Source organism: Bufo gargarizans, chromosome 1 (genome assembly GCF_014858855.1).
Source record: "Bufo gargarizans isolate SCDJY-AF-19 chromosome 1, ASM1485885v1, whole genome shotgun sequence".
NCBI lineage: Eukaryota > Metazoa > Chordata > Amphibia > Anura > Bufonidae > Bufo > Bufo gargarizans.
Genome location: NC_058080.1, coordinates 431,000,313 through 431,024,865, shown reverse-complemented (window position 1 = coordinate 431,024,865; position 24,553 = coordinate 431,000,313). Strand labels below are relative to the sequence as shown.

Here is a 24,553-nt window from a genome sequence, read left to right as displayed (position 1 = left end):
TTAGGCTACTTTCACACTTGCGTTTGGTGCGGATCAGTCTGGTATCTGCACAGATGGATCCGCACCTATAATGCAAACGCTTGCATCTGTTCAGAACGGATCAGTCTGAATAAAACAGCTTTTTCAGATCTGAGTTTTCACATCGTGAAAACTCAGATCCGACAGTATATTCTAACACAGAGGCGTTCCCATGGTGATGAGGATGCTTCAAGTTAGAATATACTAAGAACTGTGTACATGACTGCCCCCTGCTGCCTGGCAGCACCCGATCTCTTACAGGGGGCTGTGATCACCACAATTAACCCCTCAGGTGCCGCCCAGCTGGCCACAGACAGCGCAGGTAAGTATAATGCTTCTAAAATGGCTAAGTAACCATGGCAGCCAGGACTGCAGTAGCGTCATGGCTGCCATGGTAACCGATCGGAGTCCCAGCGATTAAACTGGGACTCCGATCAAAACTCTCCGCTGCCACCAATGATGGGGGTGATTTTAATTAGGGGGGGAGAGGGGAGGCCGCACTGGCCACCAATGAATTTAATACTGGGGAGGGAGGGGGGGGGCGCACTGGCCACCAATGAATTTAATACGGGGGAGGGAGGGAGGGGGGGTGCACTGGCCACCAATGAATTTAATACAGGGGAGGGAAGGAGGGAGGGAGGGGGGGGGCCGCACTGGCCACCAATTAATTTAATACTGGTGAGGGAGGGAGGGGGGGCCGCACTGGCCACCAATGAATTTAATACTGGGGAGGGAGGGGGGCCGCACTGGCTACCAATTAATTTAAAACTAGGGAGGGGGGTCTGGCCCTTGCTGGCTGGCAGCACCTGATCTCTTACATGGGGCTATGATACGCACAATTAACCCTTCAGGTGCGGCACTTGAAGCGTCTCCATCACCATGGGAACGCCTCTGTGTTAGAATATACTGTCGGATCTGAGTTTTCACGATCTAACTCAAATCCAATGGTATATTCTAACATAAAGGCGTTCCCATGGTGATGGGGATGCTTCAAGTTAAAATATACCATCGGATTGGAGAAATGGTATATTAATAGGGACTCCTGACTTTACATTGAAAGTCAATAGGGGACGGATCCGTTTGCAATTGTACCATATTGTGTCAACGTCAAACGGATCCGTCCCTATTGACTTTCATTGTAAGTCAGGACGGATCCGTTTGGCTCCGCACCGCCAGGCGGACACCAAAACAATGCAAGCTGCGTTTTGGTGTCCGCGTGCTGAGCGGAACAGAGGAGAAACGGAGCCATACTGATGCATTCTGAGCGGATCCGCATCCACTCAGAATGCATTGGGGCTGTACGCATCCATTCGGGGCCGCTTGTGAGAGCCTTCAAACGGAACTCACAAGCGGAACCCCAAACGCAAGTGTATAGATAGCCTTACTCGCTTTCTTCCCCACAATAAGTTGTTAATGATTCTCTCTATAAGTTTAAAAAACTTGTCCTCTATCCATATGGGTGAATTCTTAAGAATATAAAGGAGTTGGGGTAGAATCACCATCTTAACCAGGGATACTCGATCAGCTCTAGATAAGGAAAATCAAAGCCATATGCCAATTTTTGACCTTAGTTTTGTTATCAGAGGAATCAAGTTAAGCTGTAAAAAATCTTAAATCTTAGGGGATATAGTCATATACTGAAAGGTATCAGAAACATTCAACTTAGTCAACAAAACTTCATTAGAGGGTGCAAAGTCCAGTGGCATAATGACCAATTTATATCTAAACCAGAAACCCCTCCGAAAGTCTTGGAAGAGTTGTTTTTGTATAATCTATAAAAAATAAGACATCATCCGCGTATAGGGAGATACAATCTTCCATCCCTAATATTCCAAACCCTTTAATTTTATCATTCTGTTTGGCCAAAGCCAAAAGCGCAATATAAATATCAAATAGCAATGGAAGATAGTGGGCAACCTATTCAAATCAAAGTTAGATGTCAAGATGCCATTAACGTTCAGCCTCGCCGAAGAAGATCTATATAATAGTTTAATCATATCAATAAATCTATCTCCAAAACCCATCCTAGCCAAAACCTTCCAGAGAAATTAATGGCTACTACATTTATAAGAGTAGATTAGTCAAATACAAAAATAAAGAATTGATCTGCAAGATAAGATCTGAAGCTTGGAATGTCCATTTTTGCTGGGTTGTATCTCTCTTCTACAAGGATGTTCCTATGTCTTCATTGCGTCCTTATGCTGTAGTAGATGTCATTTTTCTGCCCTATTAAGTCCTTTAAGAGAAAAGTTTATAAAAGGGGAGATCACAAGACTCATCATGATAATTCTTCATTGTGTATCATTACTGGTATGTACTATTGCTGGACAACTAGCTGACATGAAGCGGTCAGTTGGAGTTGGAGCTACTAGTCCTTAGGGGATATAGCCAGAGGAAGCTGCTGTTGGCCACAAACCCCTGGGGGAATTTAGCAGTACATGGCTCTAGAAATTAGCAAATTGAAAGAGAGATTAGGTTAGGCCAAGTAACACTGCTCTTGGTTCCTGGGAAAATATATGGAAGGAAAGTGAACTGGCAGATCTGGGTTTCTGGGAAAGATATTGAAACTAGCATTCTTTCCTAAAGGAAAATAAAGCTAAGTCTGATGCCAGCCGAAGAATAACAAAAGTTCTAATTTGCATATATTTTTCTCAGAAACCAAGAGCAGCGTTGCCTGACCCACAATACTCCTTGTGCATGCTAGGTGCTCTACATAATAAGAAGTACCCACCAGACAATACATATTTCCTAGAAACCTATAGTGGCATACTAGTCTCTCTTCTTTCTTTCTCTCAAAGTACAGGGTGGGCCATTTATTTGGATACATCTTAATAAAATGGGAATGGTTGGTGATATTAACTTCCTGTTTGTGGCACATTACTATATGTGAGGGGGAAACTTTTCAAGATGGGTGGTGACCATGGCGGCCATTTTGAAGTCGGCCATTTTGAATCCAACTTTTGTTTTTTCAATAGGAAGAGGGTCATGTGACGCATCAAACGTATTGGGAATTTCACAAGAAAAACAATGGTGTGCTTGGTTTTAACGTAACTTTATTCTTTCATGAGTTATTTACAAGTTTCTGACCACATATAAAATGTGTTCAATGTGCTGCCCATAGTGTTGGAATGTCAATGCAATCCTCTTCTCCCACTCTTCACACACTGATAGCAACACCGCAGGAGAAATGCTAGCACAGGCTTCCAGTATTCGTAGTTTCAGGTGCTGCACATCTCGTATCTTCACAGCATATGCTGTGCAGCACCTGAAACTGCGGATACTGGAAGCCTGTGCTAGCATTTCTCCTGCGGTGTTGCTATCAGTGTGTGAAGAGTGGAAGAAGAGGTTTGCATTGACAATCCAACACTATGGGCAGCACATTGAACACATTTTATAAGTGGTCGGAAACTTGTAAAAAACTCATGAAAGAATAAAGATACGTTAAAACCAAGCACACCATTGTTTTTCTTGTGAAATTCCCAATAAGTTTGATGTGTCACATGACCCTCTTCCTATTGAAAAAAACTAAAGTTGGATTCAAAATGGCCGACTTCAAAATGGCCGCCATGGTCACCACCGATCTTGAAAAGTTTACCCCCTCACATATACTAATGTGCCACAAACAGGAAGTTAATATCACCAACCATTCCCATTTTATTAAGGTGTATCCATATAAATGGCCCACCCTGTAGAAGCTCTCCAGTTCTCCCAGTGGTTAATACATGGGGGTCCCATAGAGGATCCCTTTTCCATTTCATGATACTGATACAGGCTTTTAGAGGGCATTAGAAGTTTGAATGCATGGGGTCATTATTGCACATGGAAGAATTCTTAAATTGATGAATGCCCCTTCCCTCCCGATGAAATTTAGTGTTGTTGAATTTAGAAATAATTACTAGTGGTCAGAACACCAGAGTTGAATGGTATGCTGCAGCCACTACTAGAGGAAGCTTACTGTATATATGAGATGTACATACAGTATGCAGAAAGCTCTTGAGTTCCCCCTAGTGGTGGCTGCACAGAAACAGAGTCTTATTATTAATCTCCGGGGATTTGGGGCTCTGTATCAGAAAACAGAGCTCTGTCCGCTATGGAGATATAAAGCAAGATTAAGGCCTCATGCACACGACCGTTTTTTTTTAAGGTCCGGAAAAACGTGGTCCGTAGGTCCGTGATCCATGACCGTTTTTTCGTCCGTGGGTCTTCCTTGATTTTTGGAGGATCCACGGACATGAAAAAATGAAAAAAAAATCTAAGTCAAGTTTGCCATTGAAATCATAGGAAAAAAACGGACACGGATCACGGACGCGGATGACAATCTTGTGTGCATCCGTGTTTTTTCACTGACCCATTGACTCGAATAGGTCCGTGAACCGTTGGCAGTGAAAAAAATAGGACAGGTCCTATTTTTTTCACGGCCAGGAAAAACGGATCACGGATGCGGCTGCCAAACGGTGCATTCTCTGATTTTTCCACGGACTCATTGAAAGTCAATGGGTCCGCGGAAAAAAACGGAAAACGGCACAACGGCCACGGATGCACACAACGGTTGTGTGCATGAGGCCTTACAGATGTTGTGTAACAGGAGTGCAGGGCATTGTGGGAACGTCTATGACAGTTGCAGAGTTATTTTACGTGATCACATGACTGGTTTCAAGTAAAAATTTAACTTTCTTGTTTTGAATATAAATAAAGCACAAAATACCATATTTCTGTAAACTTTGCCTTAGGCTACATGCACACGACCATATGTCTTTTTTGGTCCGCAAATTGCGGATCCGCCCAAAAAATAATAATATGACGTCCGTATGGCATCAGTTTTTTTTTGTATATGCCTATCCTTGTCCGCAAAACGGACAAGAATAGGACTATATGTTTTTTTGTGGGGCTACGGAACGGACATACGGATGCGGATAGCACATTGAAATGAATGGGTCTGCATCCTATACGCAAAAAAACCCGAACGGACACGGAAACAAAATACGTTCGTGTGCATGAGGCCTTAGAAATCCCCCACATAGAACGTATTATTAGATTTTGCTTATGTGGGTTGATAGATATTCAATTAATTACATAGTTAATACGGATGAAAAAAGACACAAGTCCATCAAATCTCATACCTGGTAAGTGCTTTCTGCTCCTTGTGCTTCCGAGCCTTTTACTGGAAAACACAGCACATGTCCGGTCAGTGAGGAGTCATCATAAAGAAAGCCAACAGCAAACCTCACTCTTCTGTGTTATTAGTCTTGACTCTGCTACATCTGTTAACCTAAAACTATATTTAAAGTTATGGAAAATAATGCACAAACATAATATATGGACTGAGCCCTCACTCTAAGGCCTCATGCACACGACCGTTGTTTGGGTCCGCATCCAAGCCGGCGTATTTGCGGCTCAGATGCGGACCCATTCACTGCAATGGGGCCGCAAAAGATGCGGACAGCACTCCTTGTGCTGTCCGCATCTGTGGCTCCGTTCAGCGGCCCCGCTAAAAAAAATATAACATGTCCTATTCTAGTCCGCGCTTTACGGACAAGAATAGGCATTTATATTGCCGGTGCCCGTTCCATTTGGCAAATTGCGGAAGGGAACACGGGCGGCTTCCGTTTTTTGCGGATCCGTGGTTTGCGGACCACAAAAAACGGAACGGTCGTGTGCATGAGGCTTAATGATAAAATCTGAGACTCTCAGCTGTTATATTTTCATTAAAACACATCTGTGCCCACCTACCAGCGCCACGGTGGTCTCAGGTCAGGCAGGTCCTACTCTATACCTACCTACGCATATATTATGTTTGCTTCTATTGGTGGTGCTGGGTAGAGATGGCCTTGCGGTTCGTCCGGCGGTCGTTTTGCGGCAAAATTTGCGTGTTCGCAAATTGGTAGGACATATGGTTTCTGATTTGGTGTCGCCGAGCACCTGATTTAGTGCCGCCGAGCACCTGATTTAGTGCCGCCGAGCACTTGTTATTGCCGACCACATCTATGCTTTTTGCTTAACTTTAATAATTTAATTTATTTTCATTTTGAGGGATATCTTTTCCATTCACACGTCCGCAAAATGGGTCCGCATTCGTTCCGCAAATTTGCGGAACGGGTGCAGACCCATTCATTTTCAATGGGGCCGGAATGTTCTGTCCGCATCCACATTTGCGGATCCACATCTGCATTTGCAGATAGACATCCGTGTTTGCGGATCCGCACTTCCGCATCTGTGCTTCCGTTTCCGCAAAAAAATAGAACATGTCCTATTCTTGTCCGCAATTGCAGAGAAGATTAGGCATTTTCTATTATAGTGCCGGCGATGTGCGGTCCACAAATAGCGGAATGCACATTGCCGGTGTCTGTGTTTTTCGGATCCGCAAAACACTTACAGACGTGTGAATGGACCCTCATAGTAACATTATTAATGGTTACGTTTTATCTTTATGTATATTCTAATAGATTGCCTTCCGTGTACAATGTTATAATGTCCTTTCTATGTCAGACGGTATATTATAGTGCATTTGTATTGTGCGGCAGTCGTGTGCGGTTCTGCTGCGATACCGCAGGTAAATAGAGGGGCAACCGTTACTGGAACAAATCATTTCTACTGGTGTGATTTACCAGTCGCCCCCCAAAAAACTGATTGAAGCGGGGTGTTATATACCAATATACTTTCTTTATAGTGCATTTGCGAATGCGCGTGCGCGAAAATTATATTGCCGATATTTCGCATTGAAAAAAATAATGAATGGAGATCGCAAATTCGAATAATACCTCTGGTGTCACGGTCCATGTTGTGGGACTATTTGTGCACTTCTAGTAATTATTTATTGGCTGCAAATATGAGCAGAAGGTTTTTCAGGTTCGCCTGCCATTAAAATAAATAAGACCGCAAACTTGCGGTTTGCGAACATTTTATCGCGTTCGCGAACCGTCCCGGCAGATGTTCGTCCATCACTAGTGCTGGGTAGGCGGGCACAGATGTGGTTTGATCAGGTTTTATCATTAGAGTGAGGGCTTAGTCCATATATAATGTTTGCATCTATTGTTTTAGTGCATTATTTTCTGTGACTTTATAAATGGAGCCATGCACATCCACATATTTACTATCATATTGTGCAGAATGTTTTGTATCTTTTTTCCGTGATATTTTTAAAACTATAATTATAGCACACTTGAGCTGGGTTAACACATTAGGGCAGATTTACTAAGCCTGCATGTCTGGTGCACCCGGCCTCCCCTGCATCATCCCTACCACTTATGAAATCTCAGGGACTGTCAATGAAACAATAAGGGGTGGCCCTAGTCAAGCAATGGTGCACCAAATGGAGTAGCCCCACCCATGGTGCACCCAACACATTATTTTCCTGAAAATAAAAATAAGTATTTCTCAGGATAAGGGCTCATGCACACGACTAGGGTTGAGCGAATTGAATTAAAATGAATTGACTTCTATCCGAATTTCAGAAAAAAATGTGTTTCAAATTTTATCGTGCTTCGAGACAACGAACCTACAGTCATGTGAAAAAATTAGGACACCCTTTGAAAGCATGTGGTTTTTTGTAACATTTTTAATAAAAGGTTATTTCATCTCCATTTCAACAATACAGAGAGATTAAAGTAATCCGACTAAACAAAGAAAACTGAAGAAAAGTCTTTTCAAGATCTTCTGTAAATGTCATTCTACAAAAATGCCTATTCTAACTGAGGAAAAAGATAGGACACCCTTGCCCCTAATAGCGAGTGTTACCTCCTTTGGCTGAAATAACTGCAGTGAGACGGTTCTTGTAGCCATCTACCAGTCTTCGACATCGGTCTGAGGAAATTTTACCCCACTCCTCAATGCAGAACTTTTTCAGCTGTGAGATGTTTGAGGGGTTTCTTGCACGTACAGCCCTTTTCAAGTCACCCCACAGCATCTCAATGGGATTCAAATCTGGACTTTGACTTGGCCATTCCAGGACTCTCCATTTCTTCTTTTTCAGCCAATCTTTGGTTGATTTACTAGTATGTTTTGGGTCATTGTCATGTTGCATGGTCCAGTTCCGCTTCAGCTTTAATTTTCTAACTGATGGTCTCACATGTTCTTCAAGCACCTTCTGATACACAGTAGAATTCATCGTGGATTCTATGATGGTGAGCTGACCAGGTCCTGCTGCAGCAAAGCAGCCCCAAACCATGACACTTCCACCTCCATGCTTCACAGTTGGTATGAGGTTCTTTTCTTGGAATGCTGTGTTAGGTTTACGCCAAACATGTCCTCTGCTGTTGTGTCCAAATAATTCAATTTTGGACTCATCTGTCCAAAGAACATTATTCCAGAAGTCCTGGTCTTTGTCAACTTTATCAATGGGAAATGTCAGTCTGGCCTCGATGTTTCTCTTGGAAAGCAAAGGTTTCCTCCTTGCACACCTCCCATGCAAGTTAAACTTGTACAGTCTCTTTCTGATTGTAGAGGCATGTACTTCTACATCAACAGTAGCCAGAGCCTGCTGTAGTTCTCGAGATGACACTTTAGGGTTTTTGGAGACCTCTTTTAGCATCTTGCGGTCTGCTCTTGGGGTGAACTTGCTGGGGCGACCAGTCCTGGGCATGTTGGCAGTTGTTTTGAAAGCCCTCCACTTGTAGACTATCTTCCGGACAGTGGAATGGCTGATTTCAAAATCTTTTGAGATCTTTTTAAATCCCTTCCCAGACTCATAGGCTGCTACAATCTTTTTTCTGAAGTCCTCTGACAGCTCTTTTGCTCTCACCATGGTGCTCACTCTCACTTCAACAGTCAGGAGCACACCAAACTAAATGTCTGAGGTTTAAATAGGGCAAGCCTCATTCAACATGCAGAGTAACGATCTACTAATTATGTGCACCTGGTGTGATATACCTGTGTGAGATCTGAGCCAATTTAAGAGGGAATACATGTGAGGGTGTCCTATCTTTTTCCTCAGTTAGAATAGGCATTTTTGTAGAATGACATTTACAGAAGATCTTGAAAAGACTTTTCTTCAGTTTTCTTTGTTTAGTTGGATTACCTTAATCTCTCTGTATTGTTGAAACGGAGATGAAATAACCTTTTATTAAAAATGTTACAAAAAACCACATGCTTTCAAAGGGTGTCCTAATTTTTTCACATGACTGTATTTTCCCTGAAATGACGGCAAAAATAATCTAACGTACGAAATCTTGCGCGTGGTGACGCGCGACATAACTAGGTCACTGCGCTGGCCAGGTGCGGTGACGTCATCACTGATGACGTCTCCGTCCCGGCCTCCTTCTTGATATGATAACGTCGCTCATCACATCACCGCGTGAGAATTTCAATCGAGATGACCACGATGGCCTCTCCACAAGAAAATGGATAAGGTAGGTATTTATTTTATTTTTTAACCGGATTAACCCTTGAAATGCCTTAATTTTAAACTCAGATGCCTCGATCAGCGATATAGCATGGTTATAATGAAAAATAAAAGCATTCTTAATACAGAATGCTAAATAAAATGTCTACTGAGGGGTTAAAAAAAAAAAAAAAACTCACCTCATCCACTTGATCGCGCAGCCAGTATCCTCTTTTCTTCAGGACCTGCAAAAGGACCTACAGTGACGTCACCGCTTGGAGAGCACAGTGACGTCACTGCAGGTCCTTCTATCTTCATTCAGCAGGACCTTCGTGACGTCACCGCAGGTCCTTTAACAGATCCTGAAGAAAAGAGGATACCGGCTGGATGAGGTAAGTTTTTTATTTATTTTTAACCCCTCAGTAGACATTTTACTTAGCATTCTGCTTTGAGAAGCTATTATTTTCCATTATAATGGAAAATAATAAAGTGAAGTTCGGGTCCGCATTGGCTTAAATGGGATCCGGGTTCGGGGTGAAGTCCCCCCAAATCCGGCAAACCCGAATTTCCACGGGTTCGCTCAACCCTAATCACTACACATAACCACTGGCTGTTTTGCGGTCTACAAATTGCGTATCCACAAAACACGGATGCTGTCTGTATGAATTCCGCATTTTGTGGAGCAAAATATTCAGCCCTCTATAGAACTGTCCTATCCTTGTCTGTAAAATGAAAAATAATTTGAATTGTTCTATTTTTTTAGCAGGGTTGTGGAATGGACATATGGATGCAGACATGGTGGTGCGTTACACTGTTATAAATGCCCCGGTTGGCGCTGTCATGGGGCAATGACATAACTCTAATAGTGTAATCATGGCTAACACTACGGTAGTAAGGATGGTAGCACTTTTTCAGGCTTGCCATGGCTATCTAAAAAGCTTGCCCTATGTTTTGGGTTTATACCATTAGGTTGTTGTAATAGCAGCAATGTCATTTCACCAGGAACATCACTACACTGAATGTGGCTACAAAATCTACAGTTACCTAGAAGTCTTTTCTCCATGTGTCTCTTCAGAAAGCAGTAAGTTCCCACCACGATCAGGATCAGGATCACAACGTTACCAGCAACCATCCCGGCAATGAGGTCAGGACCCACAGACCTGCAGACTACAGAGAGACGTGTGAGCCACAGCATAGCAGATCTTTAGAGACTTTGTGTGGCTGTCTTGGCCCATAACAGGTAGGAACTAGTGTTAGGGACCACTCATGGAGGCGACCTTGACGTGGTGAGTGGCTTATTACGCTTTGGCCAAAATGTACACCAATGCCTCATTCAACATCCAGCATAAAGGCAGGGCAGAGTGCTGGTTGCAGAGTGCGATTGCATTTTGTGTTTTTACGTTTGTATCTGTATTTCGCCATAGCAATGTGCACTTGCATACAAGGTTGTGCGGGCTGAACCCCCCACATTTCTTTCTTTATAGTTTATATCTTGTATGTTTATTTATTTGACTACTACAACTACTAGATTACTACTATAATATTATAATTACTACTAACACTAGAGTACTTCTACAACTACTGGAATACTGTCATTGTGTATTACTATTTATATACTTTAGAGATTTCTATTAGAGTTCAGCGGACACCTGGATGTTTGGGTTCGCCGGGTTGACCCGAACTTGACCTGAACTTGACCTAGAACCCAGACCCATTAAAGTCAATGGGGACCTGAACTTCACTTTATTATTTTCCGTTATAACATGGTTATAACGGAAAATAATACTATTAGCTTTTTTCAGATCTGATTTTTCACGATCATGAAAACTCAGATCTGATGGTATATTCTAACACAGAGGCGTTCCCATGGTGATGGGGACGCACCTCTGACAGGGCACTGCCATCTGCAGCACCTGAGGGGTTAATTGTGCAGGCAGCAGCTCCCTATCAGAGGTATGGTGCCTGGAATGTTTCTACAATGTTTGCATTGGTGGTCAGTGCGCCCCCCCTCCCCATTATTTAAATCATTGGTGGGCTGTGCACCCTCCCCCCCTCCCCAGTATTAAAATCATTGGTGGGCAGTGCACCCTTCCCTCCTCCACATTATTAAATTCATTGGTGAGAAGTGCGCCCCCCCCCCAGTATTAAAATCATTGGTGGGCAGTGAGCCCCCCCTCCCCAGTATTAAAATCATTGGTGGGCAGTGCCCCCTCACCCCCCCCAGTATTAAAATCATATGTTGGCAGTGCGCCCTGCCCCCCCTCCCCGGTATTAAAATCATTGGTGGGCAGTGCGCCCTCCCCCCCATCATTGGCGGCAGTGGCATTTCCGATCGAAGTCCCAGCAGTGTAATGCTGGGGCTCAGATCGGTTACCATGGCAGCCAGGATGCTACCTGTCTGCCATGGTCAGTTACTCAGCAGCATTATACTTACATGCGCTGTGGCCGCCCGGTTGCTCCTTCTTCTTGTAACTCACAGGTCTGTGCGGCGCATTACTATAAGCATAAGCAATGCACCGCACAGACCTGTGAGTTACAAGAAGCGCATGTAAGTATAATGCTGCTGAATAACTGACCATGGCAGACAGGACTTCAGTAGCATCCTGGCTCCCATGTCAACCGATCGGAGCCCCAGCATTACACTGCTGGGACTCCGATCGGAAATGCCGCTGCCACCAATGATGGGGGTGGGAGCACACTGCCCACAAATGCAAACATTGAAGAAACATTCCCGGCACCTGACCTCTGACAGGGAACTTCCGCTCGTGCAATTAACCCCTCAGGTGCCGCGGATGGCAGCGCATTGTCAGAGGTGTGTCCACATCATCATGGGAACGCCACGGGTTTAGAATATACCATCGGATCAGAGTTTTCTCCAATCTGATGGTATATTTAAACTTTAAGTGTCCCTATCACCATGGGAACGCCTCTGTGTTAGAATATTCCATCGGATCGGAGTTTTCTCCAATCCAATGGTATATTTTAACTTCAAGCTTCCCTATCACCATGGGAACACCTCTGTATTAGAATAAAATAACCCGAGCACTGAACCTGAACCCGGACTTTAGTGAAAAAGTTTGGGTTCAGGTCCGTGTACCAAAAAATTTACAGTTCGGGTTCGCTCAACTCTAATTTCTATTACTGCTATGGTACTGCTACTTTCTCTATTACTAATACAGCACTATAGAGTCTAATATCACTACAGTAAATACTACTGCCAGACATAGAAATATCTGTGAATAAAGTGATTATCTTACAGTCAGGAGGGTCTTCTTCTCCCAATCTATGTTCTACTGTTTGCATATACAGCTCCTGCGTATTCCTGCTGGTCTTAGAAAGCAATGCTATATGTCCAGTAGATCCAAAGTTGTGACAAAACTCACCTTTTACACTCAGCAAGATGCCATTCCTTGTGGTCACATTATTTTCATAAATCACTGTACAGGTCAGTAGAAGTCCATCATCTTCAATTGAAGGAACAAAGGTGATGTTGGAAGAGTGAGTGGTGGTGCCGTCTTCATTACTTATTGCATATATTATTTCTGTCTTCATTTTAGCTTTTCCTTCCCATTTGATTAATGGAGGTTTTCCAGAACATCTCCCAGGACTTGTACAGCTCAACGTCACCCCCTGACCAGCAACAATTATTCCGGCAGGAGAGATCTCCGGTTTATCTGATAACTCTAACAAAAGAGAGAGAGAGAGAGAAATCTTAAAGGGTTCTGATATTTTTAGTACATATTTATGTGTATCCTTATTCATTTATTCCCAAAATATTCAGGAATTCCTTTGTTTTACTTTATCCATTAGACAGTATGTGCTACTGCCGGGTTCACATCACCATTTAGTTTTCCATTCTTCTGAACCGTCAAAAGAACAGGAAAAAAATAAAAATAAAAAAACAGATCCTTTATTTTGATCATCCTTTGTGCTCATTTTTTATCCAATTTTTCAGTTCCATCTGAGATCTGTTATTTTAGAAGGACAAAAAAGTCCTGTGAGGAAGAGTTTTTTACCTGTCAAAAATGAAGGATCTCTTATGGAACTGACAAAATTGGATGCAAAATGTACATAATGGGTGCTTAAAATAAATTATGTTTTTTTTTTTCTCTTCTTCTGATGGATTAGAAGAACAGAAAGCTAAATGGTGTTTTGAACTCAACCTAACTTAGGTAACGAATGGGTTAAGTGTCCTAACTAGTCAATAATATTAGAAGATAATTGGAGATAATCTACTCACCAGTTACTCTCACAAAGGTTCTGAAGTTATTGAAGGTATGTTGTAAGACTCCCTCCTCTAATTTAAAAGTATAATAGTCAGCATCTTGGTGTCTTGCATTGTTGATCATCAGGGAACAATCTCCTCTCCAGACATCTCCAGTAAGAAAGATCCGTTCCCTTCTATTTTCAGAATCATTACCACTCTTAACAGCCACAGTCTTCATTGGAAAGGCATTTCCCTTGAGCCAGATTCCTCTGGTTTCCCTGGAGGGGGTGTATATTGGTTGAATATTAAAAGTGCAAGGGATGTGCACGCAGAGTCCGGCCTGGACTTCCACATTTCTTGGAGACGATACAATTAATCCATTATAAAACTGTGTGCTTGCATCTAGACAAAATAATAAAAAAGGAACACTCAACATTATGTTCACTTTTAATAACTAGTGCAAATAGTATGACATTTGCCTTTCTTCACATTGATGACCTATCCCTAGGACACATGACAGATCAGTTGGTTCGGGAAGCCCCAAGTGCTGGATGCAACACTGTGGACAGGGCTGGAAGCTGACCGCTCCATCCACTGTGTAGTACCAGTACCAGTTTACTGCAGCTCAGCTCCTACAAATAATTTACACAGTGGTTCCCTTAATAATAGCAGTTTCCAAAATCAGAAAACTCTCAATGCGCATGAATCTGCCTCTCTGTGGCATATCAGCTGTATAAGTACACGAGGCCGTGAGACTGGAGCTGGACAGCAGAGCGAGTCACAATTATCAAGCACTATTTGTACAACGTGCCGCCCCCCAGGGCCGATCATGTCTCGGGTTTAGTGGAATGCCCAGTGGTGTGGTGCGGCCCTTAATAGGATCTCTATATGTTACGGTGCTCCTACCTGGATACATCCCCAGGGTTAGGCTTCAAAGCAATAAAGGGGATGAGTAATGGTGGGGAATAAGTTGAGTCCAGATTCCTAAAAAGTTCAACAGCTTTACTTGGGTAAACTTGCATCCTTTTTCCCCTTGCTGCTACATCTTTCATGTCTTCTCAGCTCCACTATGGAGTCTAAACTTCTATAAACTAGAACTGTAACCCCTCCCTTTGGTAGGAAACAGGACTAAAAAGGGGGAAAATGGAATGGTAAATTCCATTTTATCTAAGGATCTCCCTGCCATTTATAAGCTGCTACCTGCTGGCGAACCAGGCACATTACATGAACATAACAGTTTAATCGCAACATTAGGAATGCACAGTGTAGGAGGACCTGGAATAAATACACAGATAACAATATGATAGCAATTAAAGACAGTAGCGGGGTGTAGGAATGGTAATACCACTTCTTACATTTGGATCTCCATGTGATCTGAAAAAGGACTAAACACGAAGAATGATGGCTTCCACAAGAAACAACATTCAGCAAGTTTAAGGGAAAAATACAGTAGCAACCTTTACTCGTAAGGAGTAAAAGTGCAGCACAAAACAGGAAACAGTGGCCACTAGTGGTCAGTTCATAGAAAAACATCACAATCCTGACAATGACTTATTCACATCTGAATTGTGTGGACCCTTCTCCCTGTATTCAATGGGAGTCTGCAGTTTATGGCTATGACCTTAATGTACAGCCAAGGCCATAAACCATGAGCAGCACTGCCTCCCTTTGAAAACGACAAGAGTCTGTTTCCATGCTAGTGCCTGGTGGGGAATTCATGCCAAATTCAACTGTCAAAAGAATCTGAAAGGTCCCAAAGGGAATGTCTCCAGAGCCCACTTCATTGTCTGCACAAATTTTCATACCAAGGGATAAACTCAGTACACTGAATATTACTTAGTGTCTCTGTACTCACCTCTCCATAGCAGGGTGAAAATCAGTAACATCGCGCTATAATGTACATGGCGGTCAGTCATTGGTCCCACTGGTATTGATCTCTAAGATTAACATAATAACGAGAAAAATGATTTCCATTGTAAAGCACGGTTCAACTTCTCAAAAAAATAAAATATATTATGCATTAATTTATATATGTTTATATATGTTCATGACATGGCTTTTACCTTAAAGGCTATGTATACCTTTGGGGGGGAAGGGGGAAGGTTATTTTATTATTGCATTGTGGTCATTATGAGGTAAGATTTTTCCACTTGGTCTTTATTACAAATATGGAGTCTTTTTCTCTGTACAGAGCTGAGATGCTTTACTAGCAGAATCTGAATTGTCCCTTTTCAGTCTGGCAAAGAGCTAACGGGCTCCTTATCGTTGACCTTATAAACACTCATCAAAGCTCAATCCTTATCTTATTGATAACAATGTGTCGTAAATAAGTGCTTATGACCTGTTAATTTAGATATCAGGATTATTATATGACCGGAACAAAGTGAAAGCAGGATTCACACAGCTAAAAAAAAAAAAAAAAAAATAACCCTTTGTGACTGAACGGCTCAATATTTTTAATAAAGACCAATTGAAAAAAAAGATTTTTAGCCCAAAATGAGTAAAATGCAATCATAAAAAAATCCCCCAAAGGTGACATAGCCTTTAAGTACCTGGCATACATTTAAAGGGGTTGTACAGCTTTGGGGGTCTTTCTGAGTGACCCCCGTCACCTTGCCAGACCTGCAAAGTGCTCTCTACGTCTGGGTTCCAGTTCCTTTGGTTCCTTTGGTCCTCCAAACATTTGTTTCACTTGTGAGGGTCACATGTGTTGCTGCAGTCAATGACTGGCCTCTGTGGTGATTTGTCCTCCAGGCATAATGTGACCCAGTGAAGTGACACATGGGAACATGTCACCTCTGTAGCCAGTTACTGGCTGCAGTGATACATGTGAGCCCCGCAAATTGGAAGTTTACAAGTGGAGACATCAGTGGCAGTAGGGGACTGAAACAGCAGCAGGGAGCAGGTAAGTCTGTGCTGGAGCAGAGGGGGATTCAACAATTGAATATATATATATGTAGAAAACAGGACAGCACTCCAAGACTTGAAAAGGATAGGAATCTTTATTCACCCATGTGAAAAATAATTGCAACGTTTCAGCTCACAACTGAGCCTTTCTCAGTTGTGAGAAAGGCTCAGTTGTGAGCTGAAACGTTGCAATTATTTTTCACATGGGTGAATAAAGATTCCTATCCTTTTCAAGTCTTGGAGTGCTGTCCTGTTTTCTACATATATAAGAAGGCTGAAGCTTACTCCTTTGGACATAGCACCTGAGCCAGCAGACTGGTGCCGTCGAATCCTCTTTCTGTTATATATATATATATATATATATATATATATATACAGTACAGACCAAAAGTTTGGACACACCTTCTCATTCAAAGAGTTTTCTTTATTTTCATGACTATGAAAATTGTAGATTCACACGGAAGGCATCAAAACTATGAATTAACACATGTGGAATTATATACATAACAAAAAAGTCTGAAACAACTGAAAATATGTCATATTCTAGGTTCTTCAAAGTAGCCACCTTTTGCTTTGATTACTGCTTTGCACACTCTTGGCATTCTCTTGATGAGCTTCAAGATGTAGTCACCTGAAATTGTCTTCCAACAGTCTTGAAGGAGTTCCCAGAGATGCTTAGCACTTGTTGGCCCTTTTGCCTTCACTCTGCGGTCCAGCTCACCCCAAACCATCTCGATTGGGTTCAGGTCCGGTGACTGTGGCGGCCAGGTCATCTGGCACAGCACCCCATCACTCCCCTTCATGGTCAAATAGCCCTTACACAGCCTGGAGGTGTGTTTGGGGTCATTGTCCTGTTGAAAAATAAATGATGGTCCAACTAAACGCAAACCGGATGGAATAGCATGCTGCTGCAAGATGCTGTGGTAGCCATGCTGGTTCAGTATGCCTTCAATTTTGAATAAATCCCCAACAGTGTCACCAGCAAAGCACCCCCACACCATCACACCTCCTCCTCCATGCTTCACGGTGGGAACCAGGCATGTAGAGTCCATCCGTTCACCTTTTCTGCGTCACACAAAGACACGGTGGTTGGAACCAAAGATCTCAAATTTGGACTCATCAGACCAAAGCACAGATTTCCACTGGTCTAATGTCCATTCCTTGTGTTCTTTAGCCCAAACAAGTCTCTTCTGCCTGTCCTTAGCAGTGGTTTCCTAGCAGATATTCTGCCATGAAGGCCTGATTCACACAGTCTCCTCTTAACAGTTGTTCTAGAGATGTGTCTGCTGCTAGAACTCTGGGTGGCATTGACCTGGTCTCTAATCTGAGCTGCTGTTAACCTGCGATTTCTGAGGCTGGTGACTCGGATGAACTTATCCTCCGCAGCAGAGGTGACTCTTGGTCTTCCTTTCCTGGGGCGGTCCGCATGTGAGCCAGTTTCTTTGTAGCGCTTGATGGTTTTTGTGACTGCACTTGGGGACACTTTCAAAGTTTTCCCAATTTTTCAGACTGACTGACATTCATTTCTTAAAGTAATGATGGCCACTAGTTTTTCTTTACTTAGCTGCTTTTTTCTTGCCATAATACAAGTTCTAACAGTCTATTCAGTAGGACTATCAGCTGTGTATCCACCTGACTTCTCCACAACGCAACTGATGGTCCCAACCCCATTTATAAGGCAAGAAATCCCACTTATTAAACCTGTCAGGGCACACCTGTGAAGTGAAAACCATTTCAGGTGACTACCTCTTGAAGCTCATCAAGAGAATGCCAAGAGTGTGCAAAGCAGTAATCAAAGCAAAAGGTGGCTACTTTGAAGAACCTAGAATATGACATATGTTCAAGTGTTTCACACTTTTTTTGTTATGTATATAATTCCACATGTGTTAATTCATAGTTTTGATGCCTTCAGTGTGAATCTACAATTTTCATAGTCATGAAAATAAAGAAAACTCTTTGAATGAGAAGGTGTGTCCAAACTTTTGGTCTGTACTGTATATATATATATATATATATATATATATATATATATACCGTCCTGATCAAAAGTTTAAAACCACTTGAAAAATTTGAAAAAAAAAAATCATATTTAGCATGGCTGGATCTTAACAAGGTTCCAAGTAGAGCTTCAACATGCAACAAGAAGAAATGGGAGTGAGACAAAACATTTTTTGAGCATTCAATTTAATGAAAACAATGAATAAACTGAAACCGGCTGTTTTTCAGCTGATCAAAAGTTTAGGACCACACCTCCAAAAAAAACTAAACCCCCCCCCCCCAAAAACAGAAATCCAACTTCCAAACATGAACTCAGCAATGAGTAGCTCCGCCATTATTGTTGATCAATTCAAAAATTTGTTTCGGCATGCTTGATGCAAGCGTTTCCATAAAGTGAGTGGGAACATTTCTCCAAGTGGTGAAAACGGCCGCACGAAGTCCATCTACTGTCTGGAACTGTTGTCCATTTTTGTAAACTTCCCTTGCCATTCATCCCCAAAGGTTCTAAATTGGATTAATATCAGGGGAACACGCAGGATGGGCTAAAAGAGTGATGTTATTCTCCTGGAAGAAGTCCCTTGTCCTGGGGACATTGTGTACTGTAGTGTTGTCCTGTTGAAAAACACAGTCGCTACCACACAGACGAGGGCCCTCGGTCATGAGGAATGCTCTCTGCAACATCTGGACATAGCCAGCGGCCGTTTGACGCCCCTGCACTTCTTGAAGCTCCATTGAAGCTCCATTCTTCCACTGAAGGAAAAAGCACCCCAGACCATTATGACGCCCCCTCCACTGTGGCGCGTAGAAAACATCTCAGGTGGGATCTGCTTGTCATGCCAGTAACATTGGAACAGTAACATTGGAAACCATCAGGACAATCAAGGTTAATTTTTTTTCTCATCAGAGAATACAACTTTCTTCCACCTTTGAATGTCCCATATTTGGTGCTCTCTTGCAAAGTCCAAACGAGCAGTTCTGTGGCGTTCAAGGAGACGAGGTCTTTGAAGACATTTTTTGTTTTTGAAGCCCTTCAGTCTGAGATGCCGTCTGATGGTTATGGGGCTGCAGTCATCACCAGTAAGGGCCTTAATTTGGGTCGAGGATCGTCCAGTGTCTTGACGGACAGCCAATTGAATCCTCCGGCTCAGTGCTGGTGAATTTCTTTTGGGTCTTCCACTTGACTTTTTGTTCCATAACCCTCAGAAAATGACAATGAATCCGCATCTTTGCACAGATTTGGCCTTTTAAAGGCATGTGGTCCTAAACTTTTGATCAGCTGAAAAACAGCCTGTTTCAGTTTAATCGTTATTTTCAATTAATTGAATGCTCAAAAAATGTTTTGTCTCCCTCCCATTTCTTGTTATATATATATCAACTCCAACAATTTAATGGATGGAACAATTGGAGACACCAAGAGGTTGTTTTGCTAATAGATAAGCATTGTGTGCTACTCTTACCTATGGGAAAGGTTTGCAGTGCTGGCGAAAAGTTGACTGGGGTTAGCCATCCAACGTATCTTAGCCATGTATTGAAGATGCCATGACAGCACACATCCATATCAACTTGAGTAGAGTGGTTTTGCCTCTAAGACAGCTTTCCTGCTACCCTGGCAACTATAAGGGATGAGCAACATTGCAATTACCAATAAAGTGCCTAAGACTTTGACTAGCCACCATGACGCATTAATGATGCCATGTCAGCACTCAACAATCTCAAACCCCATCTCTTCCCATGGATGGGACAACTTGGATATCCAAATCCAAAACCTTACTGGAAGTATTTTCTGGTATGCTTGGTATTGCCTATTGGCAATCATATTGCATTCCAAAATATGACATCTCAAAACACTAAGTGGATACTTTTGCTACAAAAGAATCATCACCATCTGCCCTGTCAGTGATGGCCTTTCATAAGTTTCATTTAATATTTAATTTCTTGTTTCCTGCTGAAACCAGTGATGAGGAGCAGTGAGGGAAGGGGTACATGAACTGGTTCCACTATTGGTTATATCCCAGTAATAAAAATAAAAACGAGATCACTATCCACCTTAGACAAACGGAAAGGAACATTACAAAATATCTGATTGGGGTGAAGCTTTCACATTCCCAGACTCAACAGTGATCCGCTAGTGTAAGGATAAAGTAACGTTACCAAAACGTGGGACAACGAATCTGGAGAGAGCACCATTACAGCCATACCGCTCGGCACAAGAGACGCTGTCTCCATAGAATGGATCAAGGCAGTAATGTATGCTGTTCAGAGCGATAACAAAACCAGTAGATTGTAGACCATATTGTGAATACAAAGAAAACTTTGAATGAACTCACTGCTCTAAATACAACAAGGGTCATTGCAGAATGATCGGAAATATAACAATACTAATTACTTTGTACATTACAGCGATCTCGCTCGGCACATGAGAAGCTGACTGTTAAATGATAACATATACTGCTTAGAAGCAATAACCAATCAATTACTTTATGTTATATTTTAAACACTTTGTATAAACGTATTACTTTGAATACAACAAGGGGCACTACAGAACGATTGAAGACACACTATCAATTATTTAGCACGTTAAGGAAAATCCCAAAAATAATATAAATTAAAGGACATTTTTCTTATAAAAACTTTTTATATATTTTTTATTTTTTACCATTTTTATTGAAATATCACAGTCTTCACCATCACTGATTTTGATAAAAATAAATCATCGAACGATCATGTCAAATAAGAACTCTTTGCCTTAAAATATTTTGATCTGGACACAATTATGGAGCAATAATAAGAATAGGAACATACTTGGAAACTGCCTTTTTTATTTATTTTAATAAATTTTTATTTATTTTTATTTGTATGTATATGAAATAGTGTATTGTGGTACATTAGGTCTGATGAATTATTATGTATATACATGCTATTAATTATTTTTTTATTATTTTTTTGTAATTTAATTAAAATATATGAGTGTGTGCTAATCTAAAAAAGTTAGATACATTTTTTAGAGATTTTTTGGGGTAAACTTCTGTAGCAGGGCACCTAAATTCTAGAAATCAAGATAGGTGAGCCACTATACACATATACAATTATACTACAATATGGTTCTACTATTCATTTGGACTATTGTACATCAAAAGACTCATGTTGCATTGGTGGATTGACGCCCATGTGACCTCAGCACTTGCCCACCAGCTGGAAGTCCCCCTTTATCTTCTTTTTCTTTAATTATTTTATTAATGTGTAATATGTAACAAATACTGTACTTTAGATAAAACCAGTCCTAACTGCTCGACCTTCCTTACCGCTCTCCATAAGCTAGTTAATACACATTGCCGTGCCTGTCTTCTCAAATAAAAAATTGGAAATAATTTCCCCAAAATTTTGAACAACTTCCTCCTTTTATGTTCTGCCTGTAAAAGCTATAAATTCCAGTATTACACATTGCTGATTAATGTTGCACAAATGAAATGATAGCTGACGATATGACCGGAAGGAAATCTCTAAATCTGCAGAAACACAACTCTTAGTCAGTGTATAAATGATCTTATGCTTCGGCTCTTCACCATGTTTAAGATCTGCTTGGTGTCAGTGATTGGGAACCCTCTTGTTTACAGGCAGTCACCTCACACATAGCAAGACTTTTTTTTAGCTAAGTGGGTACAATGGTATCCAGTTTAGACAATGCTCTGTTAGCTAAACACTGACTCCAGAATGATACATTTTGGAAAACTAGTAGAGACACTGGCATAGAGGCCTGGGCGATAACTACTGTGTGGAGGCACCAAGGTGGCATAACTACTGTGTGGAGGCACTAAGGTGGCATAACTACTGTGTGGAGGCACCAAGGTTGCATAACTACTGTGTGAAGGCACCAAGGTGGCATAACTACTGTGTGGAGGCACCAAGGTGGCATAACTACTGTGTGGAGGCACCAAGGTGGCATAACTACTGTATGGAGGCACCAAGGTTGCATAACTACTGTGTGAAGGCACCAAGGTGGCATAACTACTGTATGGAGGCACCAAGGTGGCATAACTACTGTGTGGAGGCACTAAGGTGGCATAACTACTGTGTGGAGGCACTAAGGTGGCATAACTACTGTGTGGAGGCACCAAGGTGGCATAACTACTGTGTGGAGGCACTAAGGTGGCATAACTACTGTGTGGAGGCACCAAGGTTGCATAACTACTGTGTGAAGGCACCAAGGTGGCATAACTACTGTGTGTTGGCACCAAGGTGGCATAACTACTGTGTGGAGGCACCAAGGTGGCATAACTACTGTATGGAGGCACCAAGGTTGCATAACTACTGTGTGAAGGCACCAAGGTGGCATAACTACTGTGTGGAGGCACCAAGGTGGCATAACTACTGTGTGGAGGCACCAAGGTAGCATAACTACTGTATGGAGGCACCAAGGTGGCATAACTACTGTGTGGAGGCACTAAGGTGGCATAACTACTGTGTGTAGGCACCAAGGTGGCATAACTGCTGTGTGGAGGCACCAAGGTGGCATAACTACTGTGTGGAGGCACCAAGGTGGCATAACTACTGTATGGAGGCACCAAGGTGGCATAACTACTGTGTGGAGGCACTAAGGTGGCATAACTACTGTGTGGAGGCACCAAGGTGGCATAACTACTGTGTGGAGGCACTAAGGGGAATGACTATGGTGTAGACATTCCCTCCTGTCCAGTGCAGGACAAGCAGTGGAAGAGAGTGTTGCAGGGACTTTGTTTGGGGGAGAGAGGGCATAAGACAATTTGCTGTAGACCTGGTTACTCTCCTGCTGTTCAGCTATGGATGTTTTCAGCTTACTGTTTTTACACATTTACTTACTGTGTGTACAAAGGATGAGATTTCCAAATCGGATTGTGCCAGAATTCTGGCGTACATGCTTTAAAGCACATTTGAGCAAAGTCTTGTAAACTTTTTCTATCCCATCGGACAAGGGTGTGTGGCTTACCAGATAAGTAGCATTGCCTTCCTGAAACGGGTCGTGACTTATGGTACTGTATGACAATGTGCAGCGACCAAAAATAATAAAAAATTTCAACATTTTGGCACATAATTCTGGAGTGAACAAAGCCAACTAATGCATTTCTTGCAGAGAGGGGCGTCCTGCAGGGGATTTCTTACCTCTGTGTCTTGCAGATGATGAAGCTGGAATTCCTATCTTGATCTTTAATGATGTATTTCTTTACAATATTCCTGGACAGCTTGGCCTCTCTCCGCAGCTCTCCTGACTTTTCCTCCTTCCTTAGTTTATCTGCTTTGAAAACTGCGTGTCCTGGGCACTAAGTAAAAAGCAGAAGTGGCCGTTTCCTCAGCTCCATCCTCAGTATAAATGACTCAGTCATAGCAAGTGATTGAAATATGAGGCAACAGGAGAAATATAAAGGGGTCATCACATGAAAATTCTTACTATGAAGTATTACTGCAATGTACCTATAATGATTTTTATTTTATTTTTTAAGGTACATTACATTTTCTTCTGTGGTAGCACCCTCTGCTGTTTATCCTTCTGGGCCACCTTCTCCTGGCCTAGTCATCTCATAAAGAAGCAGGTGACGAGGTCCAAACACCTTTCATTCATCCCAACTGTTAAATTCACCAAAATATATAGCTATATCTACCTCTAGACAGAGGAGAAAGAGATTGTGGAGGCATTAAAAGCCATATGTATCTCAGGAGGGAATATATGTTCATGCTGGGGAGGAAAGAGTTAACAAGATCTAATTTATTAAGATCTAAGGTACAATATCATGTGTAGTGGTCATTATTAGATACAATGCCCTATGTAGTAGTCATTATAAGATATAATATCATGTGTAGGGGTCATTATACGATACAATTAGAGATGAGCGAATTTTTTAAAAGTTCAATTCGGCAAATTCGCTGAATTTCACAAAAAAATTCACTTCATGCTGAATTCCTTTGTAAGTAGTGCTGCGATAGCGCCGCCCCCGTCATTGTACCCCTTAGATGCTGCGTTCATACATGATCACGGCATTTGAGTGTAAAATTAACAATACAAAAAAAAAAATGAAATCAAACTTACCTCCTCCATTTGCTGGTGTCGGGCCGGCGTCCGCCATCTTGCTTGCAGA

At 42.0% G+C, this 24,553-nt stretch overlaps 1 protein-coding gene across 1 annotated transcript; it reads right to left on the bottom strand.

Annotated features, from left to right (window-relative positions):
- Window positions 1-1,990: 1,990 nt before the first annotated feature.
- Window positions 1,991-23,763, bottom strand: LOC122932396 (sialic acid-binding Ig-like lectin 8). Its single transcript, XM_044286772.1, has 7 exons — window positions 23,583-23,763; window positions 15,397-15,478; window positions 13,575-13,943; window positions 12,718-13,017; window positions 10,379-10,501; window positions 5,139-5,179; window positions 1,991-2,254 (listed from the first exon to the last, which is right to left on the bottom strand). Exons 2-7 carry the CDS (start codon window positions 15,455-15,457, stop codon window positions 2,204-2,206), a joined length of 945 nt encoding a protein of 314 aa, XP_044142707.1. The 5' UTR covers window positions 15,458-15,478; window positions 23,583-23,763; the 3' UTR covers window positions 1,991-2,203.
- Between the last annotated feature and the right edge of the window lie 790 nt (window positions 23,764-24,553).

Excerpts from the sequence above, each read along its gene's own strand:
- LOC122932396 (XM_044286772.1), bottom strand. The coding sequence starts at position 15,457 with ATGACTGACCGCCATGTACATTATAGCGCGATGTTACTGATTTTCACC. Across the intron at positions 13,944-15,396 it reads TTTCACCCTGCTATGGAGAG|ATGCAAGCACACAGTTTTAT; the intron begins GTGAGTACAGAG and ends TATTTTGTCTAG. Across the intron at positions 2,255-5,138 it reads GAGCAGAAAGCACTTACCAG|GACTTAATAGGGCAGAAAAA; the intron begins GTATGAGATTTG and ends TTTCTCTTAAAG.